Source organism: Misgurnus anguillicaudatus, chromosome 10 (assembly GCF_027580225.2).
Source record: "Misgurnus anguillicaudatus chromosome 10, ASM2758022v2, whole genome shotgun sequence".
NCBI classification, from domain to species: domain Eukaryota; kingdom Metazoa; phylum Chordata; class Actinopteri; order Cypriniformes; family Cobitidae; genus Misgurnus; species Misgurnus anguillicaudatus.
In genome coordinates, this window is record NC_073346.2 from 20729032 (window position 1) to 20754981 (window position 25950).

General features: G+C 38.3%; 3 protein-coding genes across 4 annotated transcripts; 2 read left to right on the forward strand and 1 right to left on the reverse strand.

The window, feature by feature from the left end:
- Positions 1-109: 109 nt before the first annotated feature.
- trim46a (tripartite motif containing 46a) lies at positions 110-13767 on the reverse strand. Of its 2 annotated transcripts, XM_055210400.2 has the most exons (13): positions 13597-13765; positions 13375-13436; positions 12106-12361; positions 11593-11743; positions 10791-10989; positions 8159-8305; positions 7869-7964; positions 7495-7748; positions 7180-7301; positions 3332-3679; positions 2205-2434; positions 1235-1302; positions 110-1154 (listed from the first exon to the last, which is right to left on the reverse strand). In XM_055210400.2, exons 2-13 carry the CDS (start codon positions 13432-13434, stop codon positions 767-769), a joined length of 2319 nt encoding a protein of 772 aa, XP_055066375.2. In that variant the 5' UTR covers positions 13435-13436; positions 13597-13765; the 3' UTR covers positions 110-766. The 2 variants fall into 2 exon arrangements, with proteins under 2 accessions (XP_055066375.2, XP_055066376.1); XM_055210401.2 differs by lacking the exons at positions 110-1154; positions 1235-1302; positions 2205-2434 and adding an exon at positions 2591-2724 and having other exon boundaries at positions 13375-13767.
- A 351-nt stretch (positions 13768-14118) lies between these two features.
- Positions 14119-18304, forward strand: krtcap2 (keratinocyte associated protein 2). The gene is made up of 5 exons (XM_073872088.1): positions 14119-14256; positions 15168-15322; positions 16953-17016; positions 17305-17366; positions 17954-18304. The coding sequence occupies exons 1-5, from the start codon at positions 14253-14255 to the stop codon at positions 18074-18076; spliced, it is 408 nt and encodes a 135-aa protein (XP_073728189.1). The 5' UTR covers positions 14119-14252; the 3' UTR covers positions 18077-18304.
- A 1248-nt stretch (positions 18305-19552) lies between these two features.
- s100a10b (S100 calcium binding protein A10b) lies at positions 19553-21087 on the forward strand. Its single transcript, XM_055210403.2, has 3 exons — positions 19553-19710; positions 20396-20545; positions 20687-21087. The coding sequence occupies exons 2-3, from the start codon at positions 20405-20407 to the stop codon at positions 20852-20854; spliced, it is 309 nt and encodes a 102-aa protein (XP_055066378.1). The 5' UTR covers positions 19553-19710; positions 20396-20404; the 3' UTR covers positions 20855-21087.
- The last annotated feature ends 4863 nt before the right edge of the window (positions 21088-25950 follow it).

Below are 25950 nucleotides of genomic sequence, written 5' to 3' on the forward strand. Positions count from 1 at the left end.
AAAATGTATGAGGTGTGTGTGTCAGTACAGACAGTAGTCCACTGGATGGGTGAGACGGTCACGGTTGTGTTGCGTTGAAATAGGAATCCCACACGAAAGCAGAAGTAACAAGTAGCTCAGATCGTTTTATTGTTTCATACAGCCCTGTTCTGGTCCAAACAAAGCACAAAGACAATGGTCTCTATACACAAGATATGTATTGACACCAACACAATATGCCCAACGTTAAGTTTAACCTCAAAGTAGGCTACGGACACTCCATTTAAAAAACTGCTTATAACACAGATGAAACTCAATATGCTGCTGTAACATCTTTAGTTGTCATCAAATGAAAATAAATGTGATCAAAATGTCATTTTGACCTTTCTTTAAAGCACATACACTGACCTAAGTGTTTAGTCATTATCATAACACCCATACTGGGCGGTACACATGCTAACAATGCTGAAAAACAAGTTTGTAAATACTGAGGATTCATTGGCTATCATACATTCAAAAGGTTAGTCCTGATCATTAATTAGTTTAATTTTGGCAATAATTCCTCATTATTTATCACAGGTTGTTAGCATGCTACAGGTTAACAGCATCCATAAACACTTTGCTATTCAGTTTTTACAAATCAAATGAATCTTAATATAAAATAGCGCTAATGAATGCATAATCATCTACAAAATAAGCAGGTAGACAAATAGTCATTAGAAAACGATAAAAGAAGATTTGCTTAAAGGTGCCGAGTAGTAGACTGGATTCATGGCCAAAATTTGTTTCAGTGTTTGAGATCCGTTGAACGTGTCTGAATGGTCACTCTTCTTGGCGGGTTCTGCTCTGTACTGTGATTGGCTATTAACTCCTGCAGCTGCAGAGCCCCTCCACCAATGAAACAAAAGGCTGGGCAAACAGGGGCGGAGCAATCGACAGTCCCCTCCCACAGCACTCGCAGAGAATGCGCATCGTAGAAAGTCAGCCGTCCCTTCTCGAAGTCCAAGCAGAGTCCGAGGCGCGGTGGCAGGGGGATGGTTAGGGGGCCGGTAGAAGTGCTAGATGTCCCACATTTGGGGAGTAAGATTTTGCCCATGCCTATTGTTAGAAAACAGAACGGAGGATATTCCTGAGCATCTTCTGCCCCGCTGTCATGACCACTGTCTGGATCGTACCTAGAGAAATGAGGGGATAAGACAGATTATAAAATTATATGTATTTATGTATAATTGTTGTTATATTTAATCCTCCTTACCGTGGACTCGCCATGTCTTGTGGAAGATGAAACCACTCCTGTAGTTTTGCTTCTAAACCCACTCCCACCTACAGGTAAACAAAACACAATTCTCTCAGGCAATGCTTTTATGATCTTTAACGGTAAGATACAGTGTAACACAGTAGCAGCATACTGTGTGTGTATCTACACAGGATTATAATTACAAAAAAACATTGTCTCACGCAACCAAATATTACATCTTTGAAAGAAGGCTAATCATTCAGAATAGAAAGCTGTACACTCACCTAAAGGATTATTAGGAACACCTGTTAAATTTCTCATTAATGCATGGTGTAATGGTGTGGGGGATGTTTTGTTGGCACACTTTAGGCCCCTTAGTGCCAATTGGGCATTGTTTAAATGCCACGGCCTACCTGAGCATTGTTTCTGACCATGTCCATCCCTTTACTACCACCATGTACCCATCCGCTGATGGCTACTTCTAGCAGGATAATGCACTGTGTCACAAAGCTCGAATCATTTCAAATTGGTTTCTTGAACATGACAATGAGTTCACTTTACTAAAATGGCCCCCACAGTCACCAGATCTGAACCCAATAGAGCATCTTTGGGATGTGGTGGAACGAGAGCTTTGTGCCCTGGATGTGCACCCCACAAATCTCCACCAACTGCAAGATGCTATCCTATCAATATGGGCTAACATTTCTAAAAATGCTTTCAGCACCTTGTTGAATCAATGCCACGTAGAATTAAGACAGTTCTGAAGGGTAAAACACAGTATTAGTATGGTGTTCCTAATAATCCTTTAGGTGAGTGTATAATGATATTATGCTGTATATAAAGTTAATCACTAAATAAATGATATAGACAGAAAAGCACATGTTGATTGTTTAAAGAATAAGATGTAAATTTACTTTATACGTAACATGTTGGATTACGTAACACGTTACTTAGATAATAGATATGTATTAGCCTTCTGCATGTTCACCTTTACTAAGTAGGATCCAGGCTCCACTGAGCATGCCCAGTAGTGACGTCCTTGCGTGATGGAAACGTCAGCCACGAGAAGGTCCGAGGTGAGGTGACAGGACGTCAGGGCTCGATCGGCTGCCTGTAACAGAGTCATCCCGGGAACACTACGGGCATACGTCTGCCCTTTGCCCAGCGCCACCCGCTCCGCATGCAGACCCCAGCGAGAATCCAGGCAGAAGGACAACACTGAGATTGAGGTATGCAGGAGGAGAGGAATTGAAGGAGGAGAAGGATCGGAAAGGCGAGGACGCAGGGAGGCAGGACGCAAAATTAAAAGAGAGTTAGGAAGGGAAAGTAAAGAAATGGGTAGGGCGACATATATTAAGTGGGAGAAAATGAGGGAAAGTGTAAGGAGGAAAGTCAAGGGGAAGAAATTAGGGGATTTTGGAAGAGAGAGAGAGAGAGGGGAAACAAAGAGGACACATAGCAGGAACTTGTACATAATCCAGGATTATAGGATACAGGAAATCAAGCAGCTGATATATTCCATTTGAATAGGAATACAAGTCAAAGAATCAGCAGGAGTAACGAAAGGTGGAGACACAAGAGAAAAAAACAAAATAGCAAAAAAATGTCAGTGTCAGAGAGCAGATGGCTGTGTAATGAGAAGAAAACTACTAAGGAATACAAAAATGTATGAGAGAAAGAATGGACAGCATATAGATTATCTGGAAAACTTGGAGAATTTGATAAGGAATGTAGGGTAAGGAATGCTGACTTTGGTATGATGGCACATCTTGACCACATATTTAAGATATTGTTTGAAACTCTAGACTAGAAGAGATGTGTCAAATGAATGCAGTCTTTTTCTCAAGAGTACCAGGAGATATCAGTAAAAGTCTCTGTTTGCTCTTACTTGTGTCTTAGAGAAGCAACTAAACATTACAGAGTAATCCTGTGGGATCAATGCATGGATGGATGGATGGAAGACAAAATGATTTGCAAGATTTTCAAGGTGAACTAAATCTAAAACGTTTAATAACAAGAGAAACTGGAAAAAAAGATAAGGAAATAAATGTGAAGTATGAAGTACATTTGGTTTATAACAGCTTAATTGAATTATATTGTCCAGGTGTGCCTTACCTGGTGCAGGTGGTGTGTGTAGATACACTTCCTCACTGTACTCTCCATACCCTGCCTTATTACAGCCTCTGACTCTTAGGACATAGACGCTGTCCATCTCCAGCTTGTCAATCACTGCACAAGTCCCACCCACATCATCCAGACGCTGCCACAGACAGTGTGTGCCATTGCTGCCAGGTCCTCCCTCGGACCGCACTGCACCCCATAGTGCCCCAGCCCCACCCACCTTTCTCTGAAACTCCACTGAGTAGTGCCAGGCAGGGGCGGAGTCCTGTGGGAGGCGCCAGCACAAATAGAGCTGATCATAGGCCAGTGTCTTTTGAGTGTCAATCACAGGAGCCAATGGGGCTGCAAAAGGAAAAGTAAGGAGGTGGATTAAAAAAAGAGTTCTACTGGGATTACGTATTTTTGTAGGCTAACCCAGACGTTAGTGGGTTACTAATTGCCTCGCAAAAAAAAACACATTTTTCCAATTGACTTTTTGATTATCGCAAAAGTAAGCTCTGTGTTTAACAAAAGTTTATGACTCTTACACGTTTTGTCCAACAAAGTTAATCTTTACAGATGAACACAACTGCTTGATGTAAAAATTCTGCTTTTTATTATTCTAGAAAACGCATTTACACTGCAGAATAAACGGTGTCACGATAAATCGTAATCGATCGAAAGTAAGTCACAACGTTGAATTTCAGATAAAAAATGGATTTGTTGATGCTGCCACGCCCCCATGTTACGTCCGGTCGACTTGCCAAGCGAAAAAAAACACGTGTTGAGTGCTGCAAGTCAACCTCTCTAACTCTAGCTAGCTTCAGCCAGTTAAAAGATAGCATGGCAGATCCAGGAGAAACCACACGAGAAACAAAAAAACAGCATGCGCCTCCCGCCTTCAGCTGAACTCAATCAGAGCACGCGGGCGTGCACAGCAGAGCGACATCTGTGCCAGGACCGGTCATTTCTCTAAACTGAGATCGGTTTAAGTTTCACAACAACTTATTTCAGTTGCTTAAGAGTTATGAAAACAGCATTTAAACATGACTTATTGGGGTATAGTCTCACAATCTCATCTGACTATAATAAAAGCGCGTTTTTAAAGTGCAAAGTACTGACAGGAATGTTCATCTGACAGGAAGGTTCGTTTTATCAGGTATGTGCGTGTACCATTGCCACTGGCACCACGACTAACATGGCAGGGCATCTCCGGGTTCGAGGTCAGATATTATATTTCATAAAAGTCTAGTCTAAAAATGGCATAGCATTTTTTGTGCTTTCAAAAAAAAAAAAAAAATCGAGAATTGAATCGTACCGAGCCCCTAAGGTAACATTGGAGTAAAAAAAAACTAAAGTTTAGTTTCATGTGCTCACTTGAAACTTTCATGTGCTCACGCGAATCCTTCATGGGCAGAATTTATTTTTAAAGGGGCAATGGCACAAGACTTTTTTAAGATGTGAAATAAATCTTTGGTGTCCCCAGAGCACATATGTGAAGTTTCAGCTCAAAATACCCCACAGATAATTTATTATGGCATGTTAAAATTGCCACTTTGTAGGTGTGCGCAAAAATGTGCCATTTTGGGTGTGTCCTTTTAAATGCAAATGAGCAGTTTGTTGCAATTGAAACTCAATTGTGCTGTGAATTATTTTCTCTCTCTCTTTTTCTGTGCACCAAATGGCCGTGCTGTGATTGGATAGTGTAGATTAAGGGGTGGTATTACATTACATTTTCTAGGTTGATAGAAGCACTGCATGGAGACACAATCATAGCACTTAAACATGGAAATAGTCAAATTTTCATGCCATGGCTTTCGCTTTCACGTGCGCACACGATAGATTAACGTGAGCATGCGAAACTACACACGATAGTTTCATGTGCGCATGCAATAGTTTCACATGCGCACGCAAAACTAAATTTTATTACATTTTTGCCCCACGTGCCCTTAGGGGCTCTGACCTACGAATCGAAAATGTAATCGAATCGAGGATTTGGAGAATCGTGACAATCCCATTCAAAATTCATACAATTTTTATTAAAAGAAAAATCCAGATAATTTACTCACCACCATGTCATCCAAAATGTTGATGTCTTTCTTTGTTCAGTCGAGAAGAAATTATGTTTTTTGAGGAAAACATTGCAGGATTTTTCTCATTTTAATGGACTTTAATAGACACCAACAATTAATACTTAACTCAACACTTAACAGTTTTTTTCAACGGAGTTTCAAAGGACTATAAACAATCCCAAACGAGGCGTAAGGGTCTTATCTAGCAAAACGATTGTCATTTTTGACAATAAAAATAACAAATATCCACTAAAGCACAACTTCTCGTTTAGATCCGGTCGTCATGCGCTAGCGTGACCCGACACAATACGTCATGACGTCAAGAGGTCACAGAGGACGAACACGAAACTCCGCCCCAGTGTTTACAAGTGTGGTGAAAGAGGACCGTTCCTACGTTGTTGTATGTCAACTGATACTAATTAATGTCTTTGTGTCAGTTTATTGTTTAAAATGGTCCGCAAATGTGCGTTTTATATATGTAACACGTGACCTCCCTACGTCACTATGCATTTGTTAGGTCGCGCTGGACCTGACCTAAACGAAAAGTTGTGCTTTAAAAGTGTATATTTGTTATTTTTATTGTCAAAAATGACAATCATTTTGCTAGATAAGACCCTTATGCCTCGTTTGGGATTGTTTATAGTCCTTTGAAACTCCGTTGAAAAAAACTTTTAAGTGTTGAGTTAAGTGTTAATTGTTGGTGTCTATTAAAGTCCATTAAAATGAGAAAAATCCTGCAATGTTTTTCTCAAAAAACATAATTTCTTCTCGACTGAGCAAAGAGGGACATCGGCATTTTGGATGGCGTTGTGGTGAGTGGATTATCTGGATTTTTCTTTTAAGAAAATGGAATATTCCTTTAACTTATTTTAAGAGCTTATATATTAATCCAAAAGTCTATGGGAAAAATGTATGGGCTTTTTTGCAAGGGAACCAGTGTTCCACTCTCTTTCAGGTTGGCCTACAAAAATATGTCATCCCTGCCGCACTCTAGTGTGAATGTGCATCTAATAAAGAGCTGCAGGGATTATGTATTTTTGTAAGCAAAACCCAGAATCAAGTTTTGCATTTTAGCACTTCCAGTTCTCTTGTCCCAATATCAATGGTTTGATTCAAATGGGTTTTTGGTTAAACGACTTAAATAAGTTCTGCGGTTAACACAAAATCAAGATATTTTCATTTTATTTTAAAGCTTTAAACACATCAGTAATACCCGCCTTGTTATATTTTAAAAGGTTAAAATATTAATTTATAAAAGGTAAAAAAAATTTAAAAAAGGTTTTTGCTTAACAAGTTGCTAGATAATGCGACATTTACATCATCACACAAAAAAATCTCAAACATAATGCTACATGCGTACAGTTTCCCAAAAATGTGGATGGGAATTTATTCACATGGAAGTTCCTTATCAGAAAACATGTTTAAAATGTTTTTAAAAGTTGTCAGAAGCCTGGTGGTGATGACGATAAAGTCAAGTGACAGTGATACACTTCAGTTACATAAGGTTAGCCTTTAATTTCTGGTGATGATATTTTTACTTTTAAATTCATAAAAGTTGTATTCAATTCTGAAGATTATTTTGATAGACAAAACCTTTTGCTGATAAAAGAGCTGATTTTTGTGATAAAGCAAAAGGGTTTGGAAAAATACTCTTGACTTTTGTCAATGGACCATGTGAAGCTAACAAAAATGGCGTACAAAATGCATAATCCCTGCAGCTCTCTATTGCAAAGTCTAAGATTGTGGTAAAGAAACCTAGAGAAGGCATTTGGAAGTGAAGTTTTTATGAACCTTGTATGAAGTTCATGCTAGAGAGTGCCTTGAGTTCTCTGGAGACATCGATCTGAAAGTGTCGAAACGAGGGATCAGCAGATAGAGAGAAATGCTGAAGATTTTCTATCGCTTTGACCAATCTAAAGAGAAAAAGATCAATAGAAACCATATAAAGAAACCTTGCTGAATAAAAGCTGTAATTAATTGTAACCTAACATTTCAACATTTTTTTTGTTTGAATAATCACAGAAGTCTCTATGAAAACACTCAATATGGTTAAGTCATGAACAAACACACAATGACAGCAGAACACACCCACAAAAACTCCCTAACCTGTTGTGTGTGATTCTGGCAGCCTGCACAAAGCAAGGCTGGTCGGTTTCTTTGAGCAGCTCTTGAGCATATGTGAGCAGTCCCGCATTTTCCAAAAGACTCTGTTTTTCGGACAGCTGGGAATTCAGAGCCTCTGCCCTCTGTGCACGGGCCTCCTCCAGCGACATGGCCAAAACACCTTGACGCTCCCCCAGCACCCCCCGCATTTCACTCACACACTGATTCAACTGCTCGTTGGCCACTGCGCTATTTACCTGAACAGCAAAAGTAGGATATTGAAGAGGAGAGAAAGAAATAATAAATGTCATGATGTGTAGTTAAGGTCCTACATGGAGAGATCTGATAAAATTGATTTATATCGATATAGTGTATACCTCAGTCTGAGCGATGCCACTCTCTACTTGGGTTATCTGTGCCTGTACAGCATCCTGATTGGCCAAGATGTAGTTCATCTCCTTGGTAATTTTCTCCTGTAAGTTCACAACATGATGGGTTATAATAAAAACAACACTGTAGACAACATTGAGAGTTGTGCAGTGCTAAAGCTTCTTAAGATTAGCCCAAATAGCTATTTTATACCTCATGATGGGTACTTCTATGTTGAAGACTAAAGTGGGCTATGATGTAAGCGTTTAAGGATTTTGTTAACATTAAGAGCAGATACCTTTAAAGTTTGGTAAGCCAGGGCAATAGGCATGATCTTGTGTCCGCTGTGGGCACGACGCAGTTTACAAAGCGAGCACAACAGACGCTGACATGACCTGCAGTAAAACTGCAACTTCTCCTGCTCATGCTCGACACACACTAATACCTGGATATGAGAGAGAGAGAGAGATGGTCTAAGTAAAATGACTAAGATGGGGTTAAAGGGAAACTATAATTGTTTATAAAAAACCTTCTGTTGAGTGCTTTGAGCAAAAAAAAAATTTAAATACCTGTGTGGGATTTATTCCTATCCTGTAACATTTGACATTTATGCATTTGAAAGGCACTTCTAAATCCAAAGTGACTTACAGTTCATTTAAGGTATACATTTGATCAATATGTGTGGTCCTTTGGATGCTCTACCATTTAAACTACTGAGAAACAATAAGCCCTATACACCGTTGCTCTGTGCTATTTAAAGGAGTAGTTCACCCAAATATGAACCTTTTCTCAAAAGGACTTTAAATGACATATTACTTCCTTTTTACAGTGCCATAATTTTTTTATCAGTATGTGTGTTCTTTGGGTTTAAACCCATGAGCTTTTGCCCTAATAATGCAATGGAAAACAACATTGTTATATATGCTACCCTATCTCATGGCAAGTCGTGTTATTGTCAAGAAAAATGTTATTAATGATTTGTGTTGGTGATCTCGTTTTTTGTGCCTCTGGAGCACGAATGTCTTTTTCAAGCCACCCAGCACGAATTTCTATAAATGTTTATTCGTGTCTGTGCCACGACTTTCTTTATTGTGTTATTTTTTTTTTTCTAATCGTTTTTTTTCTATTTTTAAATCATTGTCGCTTGGGGTTAGGGTTAGATACGGGGTTTGCATTAGGATGTAATTTTATGCATTGGTTTCTACATGTTTTTCATCCACTTTTAAAACTATTCTCGCCTGGAGTTGGGGTTAGAGTTGGGGTTTGGGTTAGGAAGTCACAGAGAGTGATTCTAAACCAAACCCCAAGTGACAATGGTAAAAAAAAATAAGAAAAAACTATGAGAAAACAAAATATAAAATGACACGATAAAGAAAGCCATGCATTGCACAGACACGTAAAACCATTTATAGACCCTTTTACTGTTTGTACACAATGATGACGTGGCAGCGTAAGCACGTACATTTTGGCAAAGGAAGTATGGCAAGTATCAGCAGTGAAGCAACACAGACAGAGAAAGTTATTTTAAAAAGTTGACTTTACCAACTTTTCCAACACAGCTACCAGATCAGTGGATAGAAGACGTTAGCAGATGGCCAAATATAAAGTGGCCAGATACATGCACATGACGTCACCGCCGGCGAGATGGACTGCGGTTACGCTCACTGAGTGGCAAAAGACAGAGTGGCAGCATTTGAGTACAGCGTGACATCGGCGAAAACACAGTGAAAACGCGTTGAAATTGGAAAAAGCTGTTGTGCGCAAGACTGTACTAACAGATTAACAAGAATTCTGAGCTATCGTTTTACAGACTGCCAAAAAACACTGAAAGGAGAAGTATATTGATCGTTCATTTCAACGTCCACAGACCACATGTGGGTTGCTAGGGTCACTATCAAGCAGAGGTTTTACTTTCTACTTAAACATATTTTTTCAAGTATTTGAATCTTATCCGTGTTTTTCTTTGGAAAGCATACATTCCAAAGCATATTATCATAATTTTTACTCTATTACATTTCATAAATAATAAGCTTTTGTTATACATTTAATATTTAAGTACATTAACGTACTTTTACTCAAGTAAAATTACACAATTTTAATGTAATTAGGTATTAAATACATTTTAATATGCAATATTAAAGAATACACAGTATGATTCTATGTTTTAGAATGTAGTGAAGTAATGTTTTTCCCAATACAAACAACCTAATAAAGCACAGATGATTGGAAAATGTAACTAATGTAACTAAAGTATTGTCCACCTAAGTCCAACTAAATTCTATTTAAGCTGATTACAGTCAGTTTTACTGGCATTTTCGCAGCACCCGCTATTAAAACCAGACATTTTATTGAATATTTGCCACTCAACAGAGCGAGTTTGGCGTGGTCACGTGGAAAAGTGACTTCAATGCATACCATCTATTAGTATATTATATAAATGCAACCAAACGTAAAAACCAGACATTTTGATGCCGGGAAACCGTTTTGATAAACTTACTGAGTTGCTAACACGTTAGAACCAATGGGGAACAACACCACTTCCATTGCCAAAATGTGCGAGCAGGCTATTTGATCACGTATGCTGTAAAACGGTTTATAGGAATTCATGCTGGGTGGCACAAAAAAAAACATTCGAGCCCCTGAGGCATGAAAAACAGCAGAAAAATCGTGTCAATAACACAAAAACATTAATAAAAATGTACGTGACAATAACACAAATTTCCATGAGATTGGGTTATATGTTATATATACAGTATAATGTGTATATGTAACACACTGTTTATAGGTTTTGGTTCTAGATTTGATTTTGTTGGATATGGAAACCACTGTACAGTAGTGCTTGTAATGTTTGTGGCTCAGAAATTTGAATCTTAGATTACAATCACCCATCAATGGTGTTTTGCATTTGGAATGAACCCCTGTGCTCTGACCTTGGGTCTGAAGCTGTGTGTAGGCAGAATATGTTCGTGTTGGGCCCGCGGTGTACCCCAGGGGTGGTACAGCTTAAAGCACTCATTGCAGAAGTTGGACCTGCAGTCAGCACAGCCTTTAGTAGCCTCTAGTACATGAGGAGGCTTACAGAACTGACACATGATAGCCATGCTGCCGAGACTTACTGTATGTCTATACCTAAAAAAACAGAGAGAGATTAGTCATCTATTGTTCAGAATCCAGAATACATTATACGAAATAAATAAAATAATAAACTGGTCCTGAGGGCTAGAGTTAGGACCGGGGTATAGTTATTATAATTTACTACTATAAGAGGCGCTCACTAATTTAACTTTTAATGTCTGTGTATGTGTGTGCACGTTCTTTTGCTTCATTTTTTCATGTATCTCCTCTGCTCTTTCCTTCAATAAGCTAAAATTGAAACTTAAAGATATTTGCCAACAGGCTCTTTTAGGGCTGTTTGTATGCATTTTTTTCTAAAGTGCGGAATGAAAAGTATGCTCATTTACTGGAAGGAAGAAACATTATTTTTCTTTTTGTTCCCTAACTCTTTGTTCAAACTCATTCTGCTATGCTATTGTAACACGTAAAGGTGATTTGATTGGTCCACGTAAAGTGTTAAGACTTGTGAGGCCTGTCAGTCTCCATGGCGATGTCCCTATGCACGATCAGAACATCTTAATCTGGCATGCAAAACCAGCAGAACAACATTTCTGTGCCTCGGATTACAGGAATGAATGTCTTCTTAACGCTTTCGGTTAGTTAACATGAAAGAAAAACCTCTCCACGATTCGCTCCAGGGTGAGGTTTCTGAGGCAATCTGCAAGGCCTCTCTCTCCCAGCTCCACGTCTTTTCGGCAGGTGGGACAGGGGAACAGCATGATCACAGGGGGAGTGTCCTTACGCCTGCGACCTGGATGTGTCCCACACACTGCACAAGGAAAAAGAGGGGGATACAAATAGAAACAGCTGCTTTCAACATTATAGCTTCTTTAATGCCCTATAAATCTAAGCCAGGAAGAAGTAAGAAAAAGCTAATCAATGCAGAAAGAGAACAGAATCTAGTGTGTGCTGATACATTCAGAATCAGCACATCACGACGGCTGCTACGTTTAACCACACAGGCACTTGCAAAAAGCTGCACAGATGCAATATGTCTGCTTCAGCAGTGATACACTAACAATGAGTGCTAAAACTATACTGCAATTTGAGTTATGATGCTAACCAGTCAGCATAATATCATAAATATTGACCTCTCTCAAACACAAAATCTGATTCTCGGCTGTTTCAAACCTGTTCTGATCACCCGGTCCAAACGGTCGGTTTTGGGCGGAGGTCTGCGTGTCTGTCGAGGAGAGCGTGTGTTGGGGCTTGAGGTTGGAGTGTTGGGCTCTGGGGGCAGTTCAGGTGAGGGGTAACCCTTTTGAACCAAAACTTCAGCCGCACATAGCACACACACACTGTGCATACATGGCAACACAATTGGCTGCTTCACCATCTCCTCACACACTGGACAATGTAGCTCCCTCGCTATGCTCTTCATATTGGACTAGAAATACGAAAGAGAAAGAGACTTGGTCACATGAATGATTGATAGGAAACGTCACACTGATGCCGAAAGATCACATTCCTTGTACCAGCAGTTATACTTGGTTAACGATGCATGGTTGACACAGTATGTGGGTGGCAAAGCTCTACTGAATGATTGATAATGTGATGATATTTATAGACCTGATGCAATTATTAAAAACACTCAAGCACTTACTTCACTCAAAAGCTTGCAACTTTTTAATATGAAAATATGATTCATTGCAATAATAATTGTACATTGAACAGGAAGCACGTGTTTTCCTCATGCAGGCGTTTCCCACAGGCTCTCCTGCCTCCCTCTCTAGGCCTTAGCATGCCTGCATCCCGTCTCCATGACAACACGCATCCCGTCGAGCTATAGCAGTTCATCAATAAGAGCTGGTTTTTCTTCATCTAATTTTATATCCCTTCGCATATTTCTTTTAACGACTTCTTTAGTAAATACGCAGGAATGTATCATGTTTAAACCAAGGGCTATGCTGGATCAGATTAGTAAATTATTTGTAACGTAATGCGTCAGATGAAATTCAAATTCGAGGATGCAAATGCTGCTAAGATAGGCTATATTTGACAGATAATGCACCCGACTAAATGCCAGAATACAATACTCGGTTTATTTCTTCTTAAAGACGAATATATCAGAAACAGTCACGGCCCACATGAGCTACAGAGGTTGGTCACGAGGTAGCACGGGGTAAGAAACATGAAATACAGACTGGTTCTATGTACAAATAGTCTAAGAAGTATTATGTTGTAAATAAACCATGAGTTTATATCTAGGTTGCGCTATTCAAGCCTAACTGTAACTACATGGTCTTCTGAAAACACCACATTTTTCGCTTCATTACACATCTGACCAGATCAATGAAGCGCATTCATTTACAAAAACACACACACTTTTAAATACCAGCCTCGCGCAAATACATACAACAGATAATGTGGGAAATGTGGTACTGATGCAAATACACTTACGCTTATGCGCACGAGAGCGTCCATGATGGATGTGAAGGTTTGCAGCTCCGCATCTGCCATTGCTGAAATTATATGTTCAGTGTATGTCAAATAAATCTGCGATTAATATTCGGCATCCGGTTTTCTCTCTATATATAGATATGTTTATATAATAACTACATTAAACGAATCGTTAATGTACTGTGATCAGGATACCACGAACTCGAAAAGAAATCGCTGTACCTGTAACCTAAATAGCTACTGGTACAAGACCTTTACGTTGCAATGATATTGTGAGGGTCTAATATATCGGAAAGGTCCAATTTAACGCCATCCATGTTGATTCAGAGATTCTTCTCGCTATACTGACGGATGTATAACTGTCCATATAGCTGATAGATGTTGTGAGAAGGAGCAGTAATGAGCATGCGTAGTTTACTGGATGCTGAGACGACAAACGGTCAGGTACCAGGCAAGCAAAAAAATAGGATTTATTTCTTTCTTGAAGTAAAACATATAAAAATATACTATGATTAATATAATATAATATAATATAATATAATATAATATAATATAATATAATATAATATAATATAATGTAATGTAATATAATATAATATAATATAATATAATATAAAAGTTCTATATTTATATTGTGGCTTAATATAGCAGTGATAAAAATTTAATATTTCTTTGAAATTAATGTAAATTAAAATTAAAGAATTTAAAAAACAACGCGTGGCAGCACTTCGTTTATGTTTCCAGCAGATGGAGCTCAAGGATTTCTGCAGTGAAGCTGGCTCAGTTTATACACGTCAGGTTCGCGTCATCTCTGCTCTGCTGGCCCTTGGACGGAACACAGACGAGCGTACAATTTCTTTATTTGCCGGTTGTTAAAAATGGGTAAGTTAGGATTTTGCACTTAGCCTCAAGATAACACCTATTAAAATGATAAATGTATAACATTCTACATGCATTAGCATTAAAAGAAAGATAGTAGCTCTTGGAGAAAGCTTGATCGTATAAGTTTCTAAAATTTAAGTTTCTAGTTAATGATGTGAATGTTCATCATCTAGTAAAGGGTACATCATCTAATATTTAAAATGTAAATGCTTTTCCCATTTATTATACTATTAAAACAAACGTTGTACGTATCGTTGGCATTTTGTCTACGCAAATCTGTATATGTTTATTAATGTTAATGTTTAATGTTAGTTATTGTTAAATATAAAGAGACAAAAATGAAATTCGACAATATAATAACAGACTTATAGAATACATTTTATTATTTTATTAAACGTATGGTTTTTATCAATGCAGTAAAGGTTTCCAGACGGAACGTATTAACGAGCGTACACTGACGTGTCCTAATTCTTAGACATTTTCTGTTTAGTATTTTCTCTGTATATATTTTTTATTTACATTATTGATTCACTTTTTTTGTTTTGTCGTTTAAACCTTTTCAGTGTGTAAATAGTATTTAATTCTGTTTAAGTTAACGTCTGCTCAAGTTCCCAACTAGAAGTCTTCCGTAATGAACATTAAGTTCGTAGCGGAACCAATTGTCAACAGTTGTAAATGACCATTGAGAACTTTGCTTGCTTTGTCATTATTTTTGCAAATGAATAAAAAATAGGTTTTCACATTTCACGGGAGTAGTTTGTTAATTGGAGTGATCTGTAGTTGTTGTTTATTCCTATCGTTTCTATATACAGAATAAATATTTTTGTATGACATTCAAAAACTAATTGAATCTTTGATTTTTAGAAAAAGTGTTTTAATGTCCTCCTAACTGTTTTTTTCTGTTCTCATAGCAGTGAACACGAGCACATCGTTAGTTTTGTCTAGTCTGCTGTCAGTCCTGGTCTTTGCAGGAATGCAGATGTTCAGTCGGCAGCTTGGCTCATCCGAGGTGCTAACCATCCTAGGAGGCTTCCTGGGCTCTGTGCTGTTCGTCTGCTCTCTCACTGTATCCTGCTGTGTTGTCATGCATACAGTCATCATGTTCTATAATGTGCTTGTCATTATACAGGGAGTGCAGAATTATTGGGCGGGTTGTATTTTTGAGGATTACTTTTGTTGTTGTGCAACTGCAGTGCTCTTGGTCAATTCAGGGTGTTGACGAGCCCTCAAACCTGAACATTTGGGTAGTAAGAGTGAAATGTGGCTTTGTTGGGAGAGTGTTTCTATGTACATCATTGTTGGGCAACTGTTGGTGTGCAGAATTGTTGGGCAACTGGGTGAAGGGCAGGGATTTTGCCATCTCGCTTGTTTTTTTTCAACTGTTAAAGTGAGAATAATAAACAAACTCTACATTTACAAAAAAAATTAATAAACAATAAAAAATAAAAAAATATGTAGGCTCGGTGACCAATGTGGCCGCCCTTCTTTTCGATGGCAGTCGCGGGCCTTCCATTCACGGATTCGGTCGGTTTCTTGATCTGGTCTGAACCGACAGTTTGTGCGGACGCAGCCACAGCCTCAGAGACACTGTTCAGAGAGGTGTACTGTTTACCTTCACTGTAAATGTCCTGCTTAAGAAGGGATCAAAAGGTCTCAAAAGGGTTTGAGTCAGGTGAAGAAGATGGCCATGTCATTGGTTTTTCATCTCTGGGGCCTTTGCTGGCCAGCCATGCAGTGGAGTGCTTGTGGTGTATGTGATGGAGCGTTGTCTTGCAAAATAATCGGTCTTCTTGAAAGATGCAAACTTTTTCCTGTACCACTGCTTGAACAAAGTGTCTTCTACATTAGAGGCAGGCAGGCACAGACAGGTATTATTAAACATGAGCTTGTTGGACCTTTTTGGGTTGAAAATGGAAATAAAAAACAACTCTACTGCCAATTTTTAGAAGACAGTTTCTTCAAGCAGTGGTACAGGAAAAAATCTGCATCTTTCAAGAAGACTTTTTTATGCAAGACAACGCTTCAGCACATGCATCAAAGTACTCAACTGCATGGCTGGCCAGTAAAGGCCTTAAAGGTGAAAAACGAATGCCATGGCCCCCTTCTTCACCTGACTTAAACCCTATTGAGACCTTTTGATCCCTTCTTAAGCAGGACATTTACAGTGAAGGTAAACAGTACACCTCTCTGAACAGTGTCTCTGAGGCTGTGGTTGTGGCTGCACAAAATGTTGGTTCAGACCAGATCAAGAAACTGACTGAATCTGTGAATGGAGGGCTTGTGACTGTTGTCGAGGGGAAGGGTGGCTATGTTGGTCACTGAGTCTATATATTTTTTATTATTTATTATTTTCTTGTAAATGTAGACTTTAACAGGTGAAAAAGAAGCAGGCGAGATGGTGGAATCTTTGTTTTTCATTTGGTTGCCTGGTGGTTGTGCACACTGGTGGTTGCCTGGTGATGATGTACATGGAAATGTTCTCTTGGGAAGGCCAAAATTTCACTTTTGCTGCTTGGATGTTCGGGTTTGAGGGTTTGTTGGCATTTTGGGTTGACCAAGAGCACTGTAGTTGTGCAGTGGCGGAGGTGGTCCTCAGGAATGCAACTTGCCTAGTAAGTCTGCACTCCCTGTACTGTAAAGGTTGGCATGGGTAGTTTTTATCTACACGTGTGTTACTACTTAACTTGCACTTACAGGCTTTCAATAACCTGGAGAACCTTGTCTTTGGCAAGGGCTTTCAAGCCAAGATCTTCCCAGAGAGTAAGTATGATGTTCTCATTTATGTATTCTATCCAGAGTGATTTATAGTGCATACATTTGATCAATCCATGTGTTCCCAGTGCCATAGCACCATGGTCTACCACCTAAAGCTACTTGACTGTTTTTCACAGATGTGTATGAGCATTATATGACCAGAATTTTCCATTCAGTGATGTACCATTACACCCAAAAGTTTCAATGGTGGAACGATAATAACAGAACAATGATGCACACCTTGATTTTAACAAACAAGTTTTGTACATGCCTGAAATTGTTTTTCTCCATTAGTTCTTGTGTGCCTGTTCCTCTCGCTGTTTGCCTCTGGTTTGGTGCACCGTGTGTGTGTGACAACATGGTGAGTATGAATGAGTAACAGATTGAATACAATACAAGGACCAAAAGTGCAAGTCTATTTTAGTTGTATTGGGTATGCTGCTACTACATAGATTTGTTGATGGAGTGTCACTGTCAATGCATACATTTTCTTTATACAGTTAAAATATTTTTTGTGTTAATTGACAGCATTCAATATAATTGGGTCCCCAGTGCTTCTATCAACCAAGAAAATGTGAATAAGATTAACCCAGTTAAAATTTGGCTCCCCTGGTGATGTCAGAAGGGAATAATACTGCCCCTTAATCTGCACTATCCAACCACGCCACTGCCATTTAGTACAGAGATCAGCTCATTTGTATGTTAAAGGACACACCCAAAATGGCACATTTTTGCTCACACCTACAAAGTGACAATTTTAACATGTTATAATAAATGATCTATATGATATTTTGAGCAAAAACTTTCCATATGTATTCTGGGGACACCAAAGATTTATTTGACATCTTAAAAAAGTCTTGTGAAATGTCCCCTTTAATTTGTATTTAACAGAGAACATGCATATAAATATACCAACACTGTTTGTTTCTCTTTTCTCTTCCATACATGTTTGATCTTTTCGATCTTTGCACTGTATTACATCAACAAAGTATCAGCAGCTCTGTACCAGGCCGCACCTGCTCCAGCTCCAGCCAAAATCACCAGCAAAGGCAAAAGAAAGAACTGAAGCACTTATGATATCCTCTTACTCCCCCAGTCACCCATTCAGCCACCAAACTGCTGTGTACTTAAACTACAATATCTGATGTTTTTGTAACCGGCAGGCTTTGTCATTCCAGTCACATTGTTAAGATATCCAAGCATCTTTTGTTTTGGCAGTTCTGGCTTTATTTTTGGTTCTGCTTGTTGAATATTTTTGTTTAAAGGATTTGTTATTAAAAGTTGAAATAAGGAAGTCTGGTCTCTCTGATTTCAAATCTGTTTGAGTGCTGATCCTGTTTTCTTGTTAATGCAAATCCATATAATACAGTCAGTATGAAAAGAAAAATTATTATTTTTGAATACTGCTATTGCATTTGTAAATTATTATACATTTGTAGACTATATCATGAGCCACATTATTTTTTATTCATCCAAAATCTTTTAGTTTAAACAGGAGAAAGAGATCTAATCAGAATGGAATCCAAAGCATGGGAACACCACAGTAGACCTACCCAAATATTTTTTTTTAAGTATTTCATTTTAAAGCAGAGAGTTGTGAAATAGCTCAAGTATGCCAGTGTCATAGGCGAAAGATACAAAAGCACTTTAAAAATATGAAACTAACAGTCCATTTTTACAATACCTAGTTTATAATTTCCTTAATAGTTGTTGTATTTTGGAAACGGAATCAATTATTTTAATAGTGTTTTATGAACTAAGAATAGATTGTGGACCAAACTCCTGATTAGGCAATTTAAGGGAACAGCGTGTCATATCTTGCAGTGAAAAAAATTCAGACAGAGTCAGAGTAGTACTTGCAAGAAAGTTACTATGACAACACAACCAAGCCCCAACAAAACACCATGTGTCATCACCATGTTCTCTAGCTTCCTTTCTCTATTGTCCTGCAAAAAATCTTACATTTTATACAAATAATTGCATGTATAATATTTCTAGCTGTTATTAAGACATGTTAATCTGGTACATGCATTGGATAAATACTGTTCAGTCAATTATATGTGCTGTATGGTATTGGTGTTGAGATAACTATTACTATATATATAGTCAGTGTACAGTTCACACAAACATGAAATGGTTAAAAGTCTGAACACACAGAGGCAAGTCTCCCATCCTACTGGGCAGACTGGAATGGCATGTAATCTCAGCCAAAAACAGCAACCCTTTCCAAAACATAATGATAAGTCTACTTCTCACATTTGGCAAATGGTGTTATTAAAAGCTGTGAGTCACTCCGTTCGGAAATGGTGGAAGGGCTGTTCCTCTCTGTGTAAACTTACACAGTGTTTTTACATTATTTGATGTTACATTATTTGTTAATCTACAAGTATGTGTTAAGTTCCATGCACTGTGACGTAAATACGTTGGGAGCAGTGGAAAACGTCGGTTTTGTGCAAATAAGAAGAAAGTGCAATTCACATTTCTGATTGTTTTGTGTTAACATGTGTTTAAATTAAAATATTGTGTATATTTTACGTTCATAATGTCTGTGTTATGTATAATGTAAGCTTTAAACGGTTAATGTGACTCACTGAAACTCGGGCGGAGCCGCAGTATAAATTCCTCGGCTCTGTCTTGACCAGCTCTTGCGCAGGACTTTCTCTCTGTCTGTCTTTCAGGTGTCACTCTGCCTTTACTACAGTAAGTACTTTTTACTGCACAACCTTTTCTTTATTTTTTAAATAAACATCCTAACGATGAAAAGAAATGTAGCCTACACAACATTGATAGCGTTGGTGATTAACTTAAAAAGTCGTTGTTTTACTTATAAAGTATCTTAAAGTTAAACGATCGATAAACTGAAGTAGGTACGAAAACATGTTATAAATAATGATGACATTATGATATATTTATTAGCGTGGATGGATGTGCAGATTCCGTGAACGTCAGCAAGAGTAATTGAATCATATGGACTAGTGAATTTGCACAGTTGTTCTATGTTGATCAAACAGCATAAAACTAAAACAGTGCCATTATTTTATAGTAGCAGTATTAATATTAACAGCATTTATAAAAAAACCGCCTAAGAATGCGTTTTATTGCATTTTTTGGGGTGGGCATGAAAGGCGTGCTCATTCCTTGGCGTGTTTCCAAAAAATCCACCTCTGTTTCCAAATCCCCTGGAGATAGGAAGAGAACAATGAAGTGTTTGCCAAATATTGTCTTTAAATCACATTGTCCGTTTTATAAGGTTGTGTTGAGAGACATAATACAAATATGTCCCTGGAAACTGCAAGGGAACAATGAATACTTGCCACATATTTTATTCACATGAACGTTTGGTATACGTTTATGTGATGATGGAGAATATTTTATATTTTTTCAGACAACCACAATGCCGTCTGATCTGGAGAGAGCGATGGAAACTCTCATCACTGTGTTTCACCGTTACGCGGGCACTGAGGGGTGCGCAACATCATTGAGTCGTAAAGAGCTCAGACAGCTGATGGAGAAAGAGCTGTCCACCTTTCTTAAGGTTCAACTTCATCATCTTTTACACACATAGAAATGTATTCCTCTCCTGCTTTAAGATGTTTGTTATGAATAGTTTCCTACATATTTTAACACGCTTTCATTGATTTCTGTCTGATGGTGAATCTCTTCTCTTTCACTCTAGTCTCAGAAGGATCCTGCTGCAGTAGACAGGATTATGAAGGATCTAGACGCTAATGGTGATGGAGAGGTGAATTTTGAGGAGTTTGTGGCTCTTGTGGTCGGTCTGTCCATTGCTTGTGAACAGATGTACCAGCTCCACATGACAAAGTTAGGGGTTAAAAAGAATTAAACGGTGAAACGAGAAGGAAAATATGTCTGTTTTTCTGTTGCTGTTTTTTTATGGATTATTCAAATGGACACTTGCCTTGATTTGAAGCCATCACTGTTGTGAAAAGTATACAGTGTATGAAATGATGTTTTGATGTGGTTAATTCTTTCCAATGGATGTGCAAAGAGACAAAAATATGATCTCCAAATGTACTGTAAACTTTTACAATGAAAATAAACATTCAATACATTTCACATTTCCATTATTTCTTCGCCTTCCTGTTGTCTGTTGGCAGTCTAGCTCTAAGCACCTCCCACAATCCTCTGTGCAATTTAAAAGTCATAATTTCACTCCTAAAAACTCTGACAGGCTCTTGAAGACTTTATCAAGTGTCCTCCACAATTCACTCAAGGGTGCAGACGCATTAGAGCATCTCAGATTGATGCGTTGTGCGTGGAATAAGAGAGAATAACAGATGATGCTTTTAAATCATAACATATAATATTCAAATTATTTCCACATTTGTGACCCTTTATGTGAAATGCATGTTAAATTCGGATATAGAATGCCACAGGGATGACACATTTTGTAGCCCTACCTGAAAGTTATGGTTCACCTGCCAAAGAGCCCATTGATTTGATAGACTTTTGGATTATTGCAAATATTAAGCTCTGTATTTAACTTAAATTTATGACACTTTTATTTTATGTTTATGACAAGTTTATTTAGTCAAACAAGACAATCTTTACATATAAACACCACATTTGTCAAGGTTATTTTTCACATAATGTGTAGGAAGATTTTATGCAGAAAACACAAAAAAGACAGCTGGGTTTTCACAGGCAAAGTCACATTTTAAAATATCTTTAGTTGAATATCCATGGGACAAACCCAGCTGTTTGGTTTAAACAAGCCAGTTGAAAATTAACCCCAAATTATTATATTTGACCCAACAATTGTTTAAAGAGTGCCTATTGTCCGATTCACAATTTAGTTCCTTTGGTGTGTAGGTGTAGCCTGACGTTGTCATACTCAATTCTAGTCAGAATTTGAGTCTGATACCGCTCCATTGAGCTAAAATTATGAGGCGTGTCTCAACCGAAAAATGCCTCTGCACTCAATTGGATAGACCTACGACCAATCAGAGCAACGGAGTGTGTGACTTATGTTGAAATGGCGTCTTTAGCAGCCTGACCGAACTGCTAGTAATTTCGCTACAATGATACTAACATCATTGTAATTATACTAAGTCTGAGTTAGCGAAGGTACATCAACACCTTCCATGTTTACAACATTTCATTTATATCACAACATTAAGTATTTACTAAGTCATACAGTAAGACTATCTCTTACCATTTGTACGTTAGGTGAACTTCATCCACGGCGACAGCTACCCATTACGTTGGCTTGAAAAATATCGGAGCCTAGCATGTCCCTCCACTTATTCAGCAGTCACGATTCCAGGCTTCCGAAAAGAAGCTGGCAACGACCGCTAATTATATCCATCTCGTCGTGCACGCCGAGTTGCATCGACGTGATACCCATTTCAGTTGCTTCTTTAACTTTGTCTTCCATAGGAAGGACGGCGAAAACATAAACAAATGCCTTGATCGCGTTTCTCTGTCCCGCTTTTTAAATCAATGCTCTGTCGATATCTTTTAGAACAGACTCAATGTCAGAATCCACACATCTGAATTCACCAGCGGCAGCCATTTCATTGTAAACAGATTGAACACACGCGCTCTTTGGTGACGTGGGTGATACGTTACTGTTGAACATCTGTCCATCATCGTATAAAGCCCGCCCTCACAATTTGATTCGTCGGCCGGTTTTGGTATTCGCATAGTAGCTCCTCAACGGTGAATCCCCAGACCGATCTTCCCCGATTTTCAAATAGTGGTGGGCGGGGCTAAGATCGGCTGGCACCCAGGCTAGTGTAGGTGTGTATTAGTACGTTAACAATATGCAAAAAGTACAAACCGCAAAGTAAACGATGACGTGAGTTATTGTCTCCGATATGAATCTCTTTTCTTGGACTGCAACAAACACACGGATTGTAGGCAACAGTTTACTTCCTGGGATTGGTGATTATCATAATTCCTCCCACTTTGACTCACAGCCTGTAAGTTAACGCCTGCCTTTCAAACATGGTAAAGAGTGTCACATTTCCTGCTGACGTCAGAGGTATTCAGGCCAATCACAACGTACAGATTAGCTGGCCAATCAGGGGCACAGCGCTTTTCAAATCGATAAGTTTTGTACAAAATCCGTGCGTTTACGGAACAGAGTGAAATCTAGAGCTACAAAAATGTACGGTATGTGGTAAATAATGAAAGGCCGATACCAATTGTTTATTAATTAACCGTATAAAAGTAATGAGTTGCATGTCTGTTGTTAAATTCAAATGATTTAATGTTCTGGTGTGCACTATACTTAAGCACAGACAGAAAACCTTTGTTGAGCTGGCTCAAATGTTTTAGACAATAAACAAAACAGACTGCACTTTAGTGGAGGAAAAGAAGTCCAACTTTTTTTGAAGTAGCAATATTTACAGTATACTCTGTTTAAAGCAATCCATTATATGTAAAAAAAAAAATGAGTTAATGTTGTTAATAAAAGAAATGCTGAATAGCAAAAACAACCTTTGTAGGTTGTCATGTTGTCTTATTATATTTGTTTTAGCTTAATTTGTGTCTCTCTTATTATGTTGGTCAGTTGAATGTTAATTATATCCAATCCGTGTTCAGTAAAAATAATTTGATGCAGAAATAAACTAATAGACCAACTGTATAGTATTCTATACAAGTGTTTAATATCGGCATCTGTATCGACCAGAAGTTGTCTGTTTAAATCGGTATCGGCCCAAAAAAATCCTATCTGTGCATCCCTACTCTTAAGTAGTAGTAAAACCGCCAGAAAATTAAAAGTTGATATGGCTAGCACTCATTCTGGCAAAATAAACTTTGCTGTCATAACATGGCTGCAGCAGGCGCAATGATATTACGCAGTGCCCGAAAATAGTCCCCTTGGTAACTTTCTTTTCAATAGAATATTTATTATTTAATTCTTTGCAATAACAGGGAAGTATTTTCAGGCCCTTCGTAATGTCACTGTGCCTGCTGCACTGCTGAAATATGGAGTATCATGTTATCTGACATGATTCTGCATGAGTGCATGTCTGTGACCCTGTCCCAAATGGTGCACTTTATATGGACTTTCAGTCTCATGGACACTTAACTCAACACTTAACAGTTTATTTCAACGGAGTTTCAAAGGACTACGATCCCAAACGAGGCATAAGGGTCTTATCTAGCAAAACGATTGTCATTTTTGACAATAAAAATAACAAATATACACTTTTACACCACAACTTCTCGTCTAGATCCGGTCGTGATGTGCCAGCGTGACCCCACACAATACGTCATGACGTCAAGAGGTCACAGAGGACTCCGCCCCAATGTTTACAAGTTTGTTGAAAGAGGACCGTTCCTACGTTGTTGTATGTCAACTGATACTAATTAATGTCTTTGTGTCAGTTTGTTGTTTACAATGGTCCGCAAATGTGCGTTTTATATATGTAACACGTGACCTCCCTACGTCACTACGCATTTACGTTAGGTCGCCCTGGACCGGACCTAGACGAAAAGTTGTGGTTTAAAAAGAGCATATTTTTTTCAAAGGACCGTTTATAGTCCTTTGAAACTCCGTTAAAAAAACTGTTAAGTGTTGAGTTAAGTGTTAAGTGTTGGTGTCCATTAACATCCATTAAAATGAGAACAATCCTGCAATGTTTTCCTCAAAAAAACATAATTTCTTCTCGACTGAACAAAGAAAGACATCAACATTTTGGATGACATGTTGGTGAGTAAATTATCTGGATTTTTCTTTTAAGAAAATGGAATATTCCTTTAAAGGAACAGTATGTAGGATTGTGGCCAAAACCGGTATTGCAATCACAAAACTTGTGGCTAAAACTGGTACTGCAATCACACAACTGGTGGCCCATACACAAAATTACAACATAAACATCAGTTGAGGGCTGCAACTCCACTTTTAAAATGACAATATCCTGGCCAGACCACTGTTGTGAGTGATATAAATATCGGAAATAAAAATGATTTCTTAACATCTATCAGGGCCATTTTATGATTAATTGATATAAATTTCTTACATACTGTTCCTTTAAATTGCACGTGCTCGCTTAATCTACGATTCCGTAGGGTGTCCCATCTGTCATTTTTACGCTTAGAAGTGTGCTCATCAGCACCCTCTTTGCCCCCCTGATGCAGCAGGCTTCGCGCACTTTACCAACCCAGAAGTCCTTGCGAAAGAGCAAGTCTGTCCCAAAACACGACTCCAGTGCACCCACGTGGACTCGCATCAAGGGGACCTAAAGTCTGCACTCTATGATGTCATCAAAGTGTAGACTCTGAGGAGGACCACAAATCCGGATTGTGCCATTTGGGACAGGGCCGGTGTCGTGAAAGTTCAGTTAGTATTCAACTGCAGGATATCACTCTAATAAGAGGCACAATTCAGTAGACTGACCTCTAGTGTGTAGTGGATGACAATTTTTGAATTAACAAGTTTAAGATTTTACTGTATTACTTGTGTATTATACTAAATTGTATTAATAGCAATCACTCCCCAATAAAAAAAGAAATTAGATTTATGAAAACTGGTCATTAAAAAAATTATCTTGCAAAAATATTTTTATCAGGTCTGTCTTGGCAGTTGGCACCTGATTATAATCAGGAGATCAGAAAAACCTGTAATATGGGTGATTTCACAATAATAGTTCCTTCAGGTTAGATAAAGTGCCTAATTTAACATGAATGGTTGCAGGACAGCTGCAGTGTATCCGCAGTGTAACCAAGCACTAATAAATATTCAAGTAACAGGACAATAGTCATCTCCAGACTACCTTAAAGAGGACATATGATAAAAATCAGACTTGTCCATGGTTAAGTGCTATAATTGGGTCCCTAGTGCTTCTATTAACCTAGAAAATGTGAAAAAGATCAACCCAGTAACTTGGGTGCACTCACACCACCCAAACCAAACTGTGTCCCAGCGCGATTGTCCCTCCTCCCTATACTCACCAGAAGCACGCACTT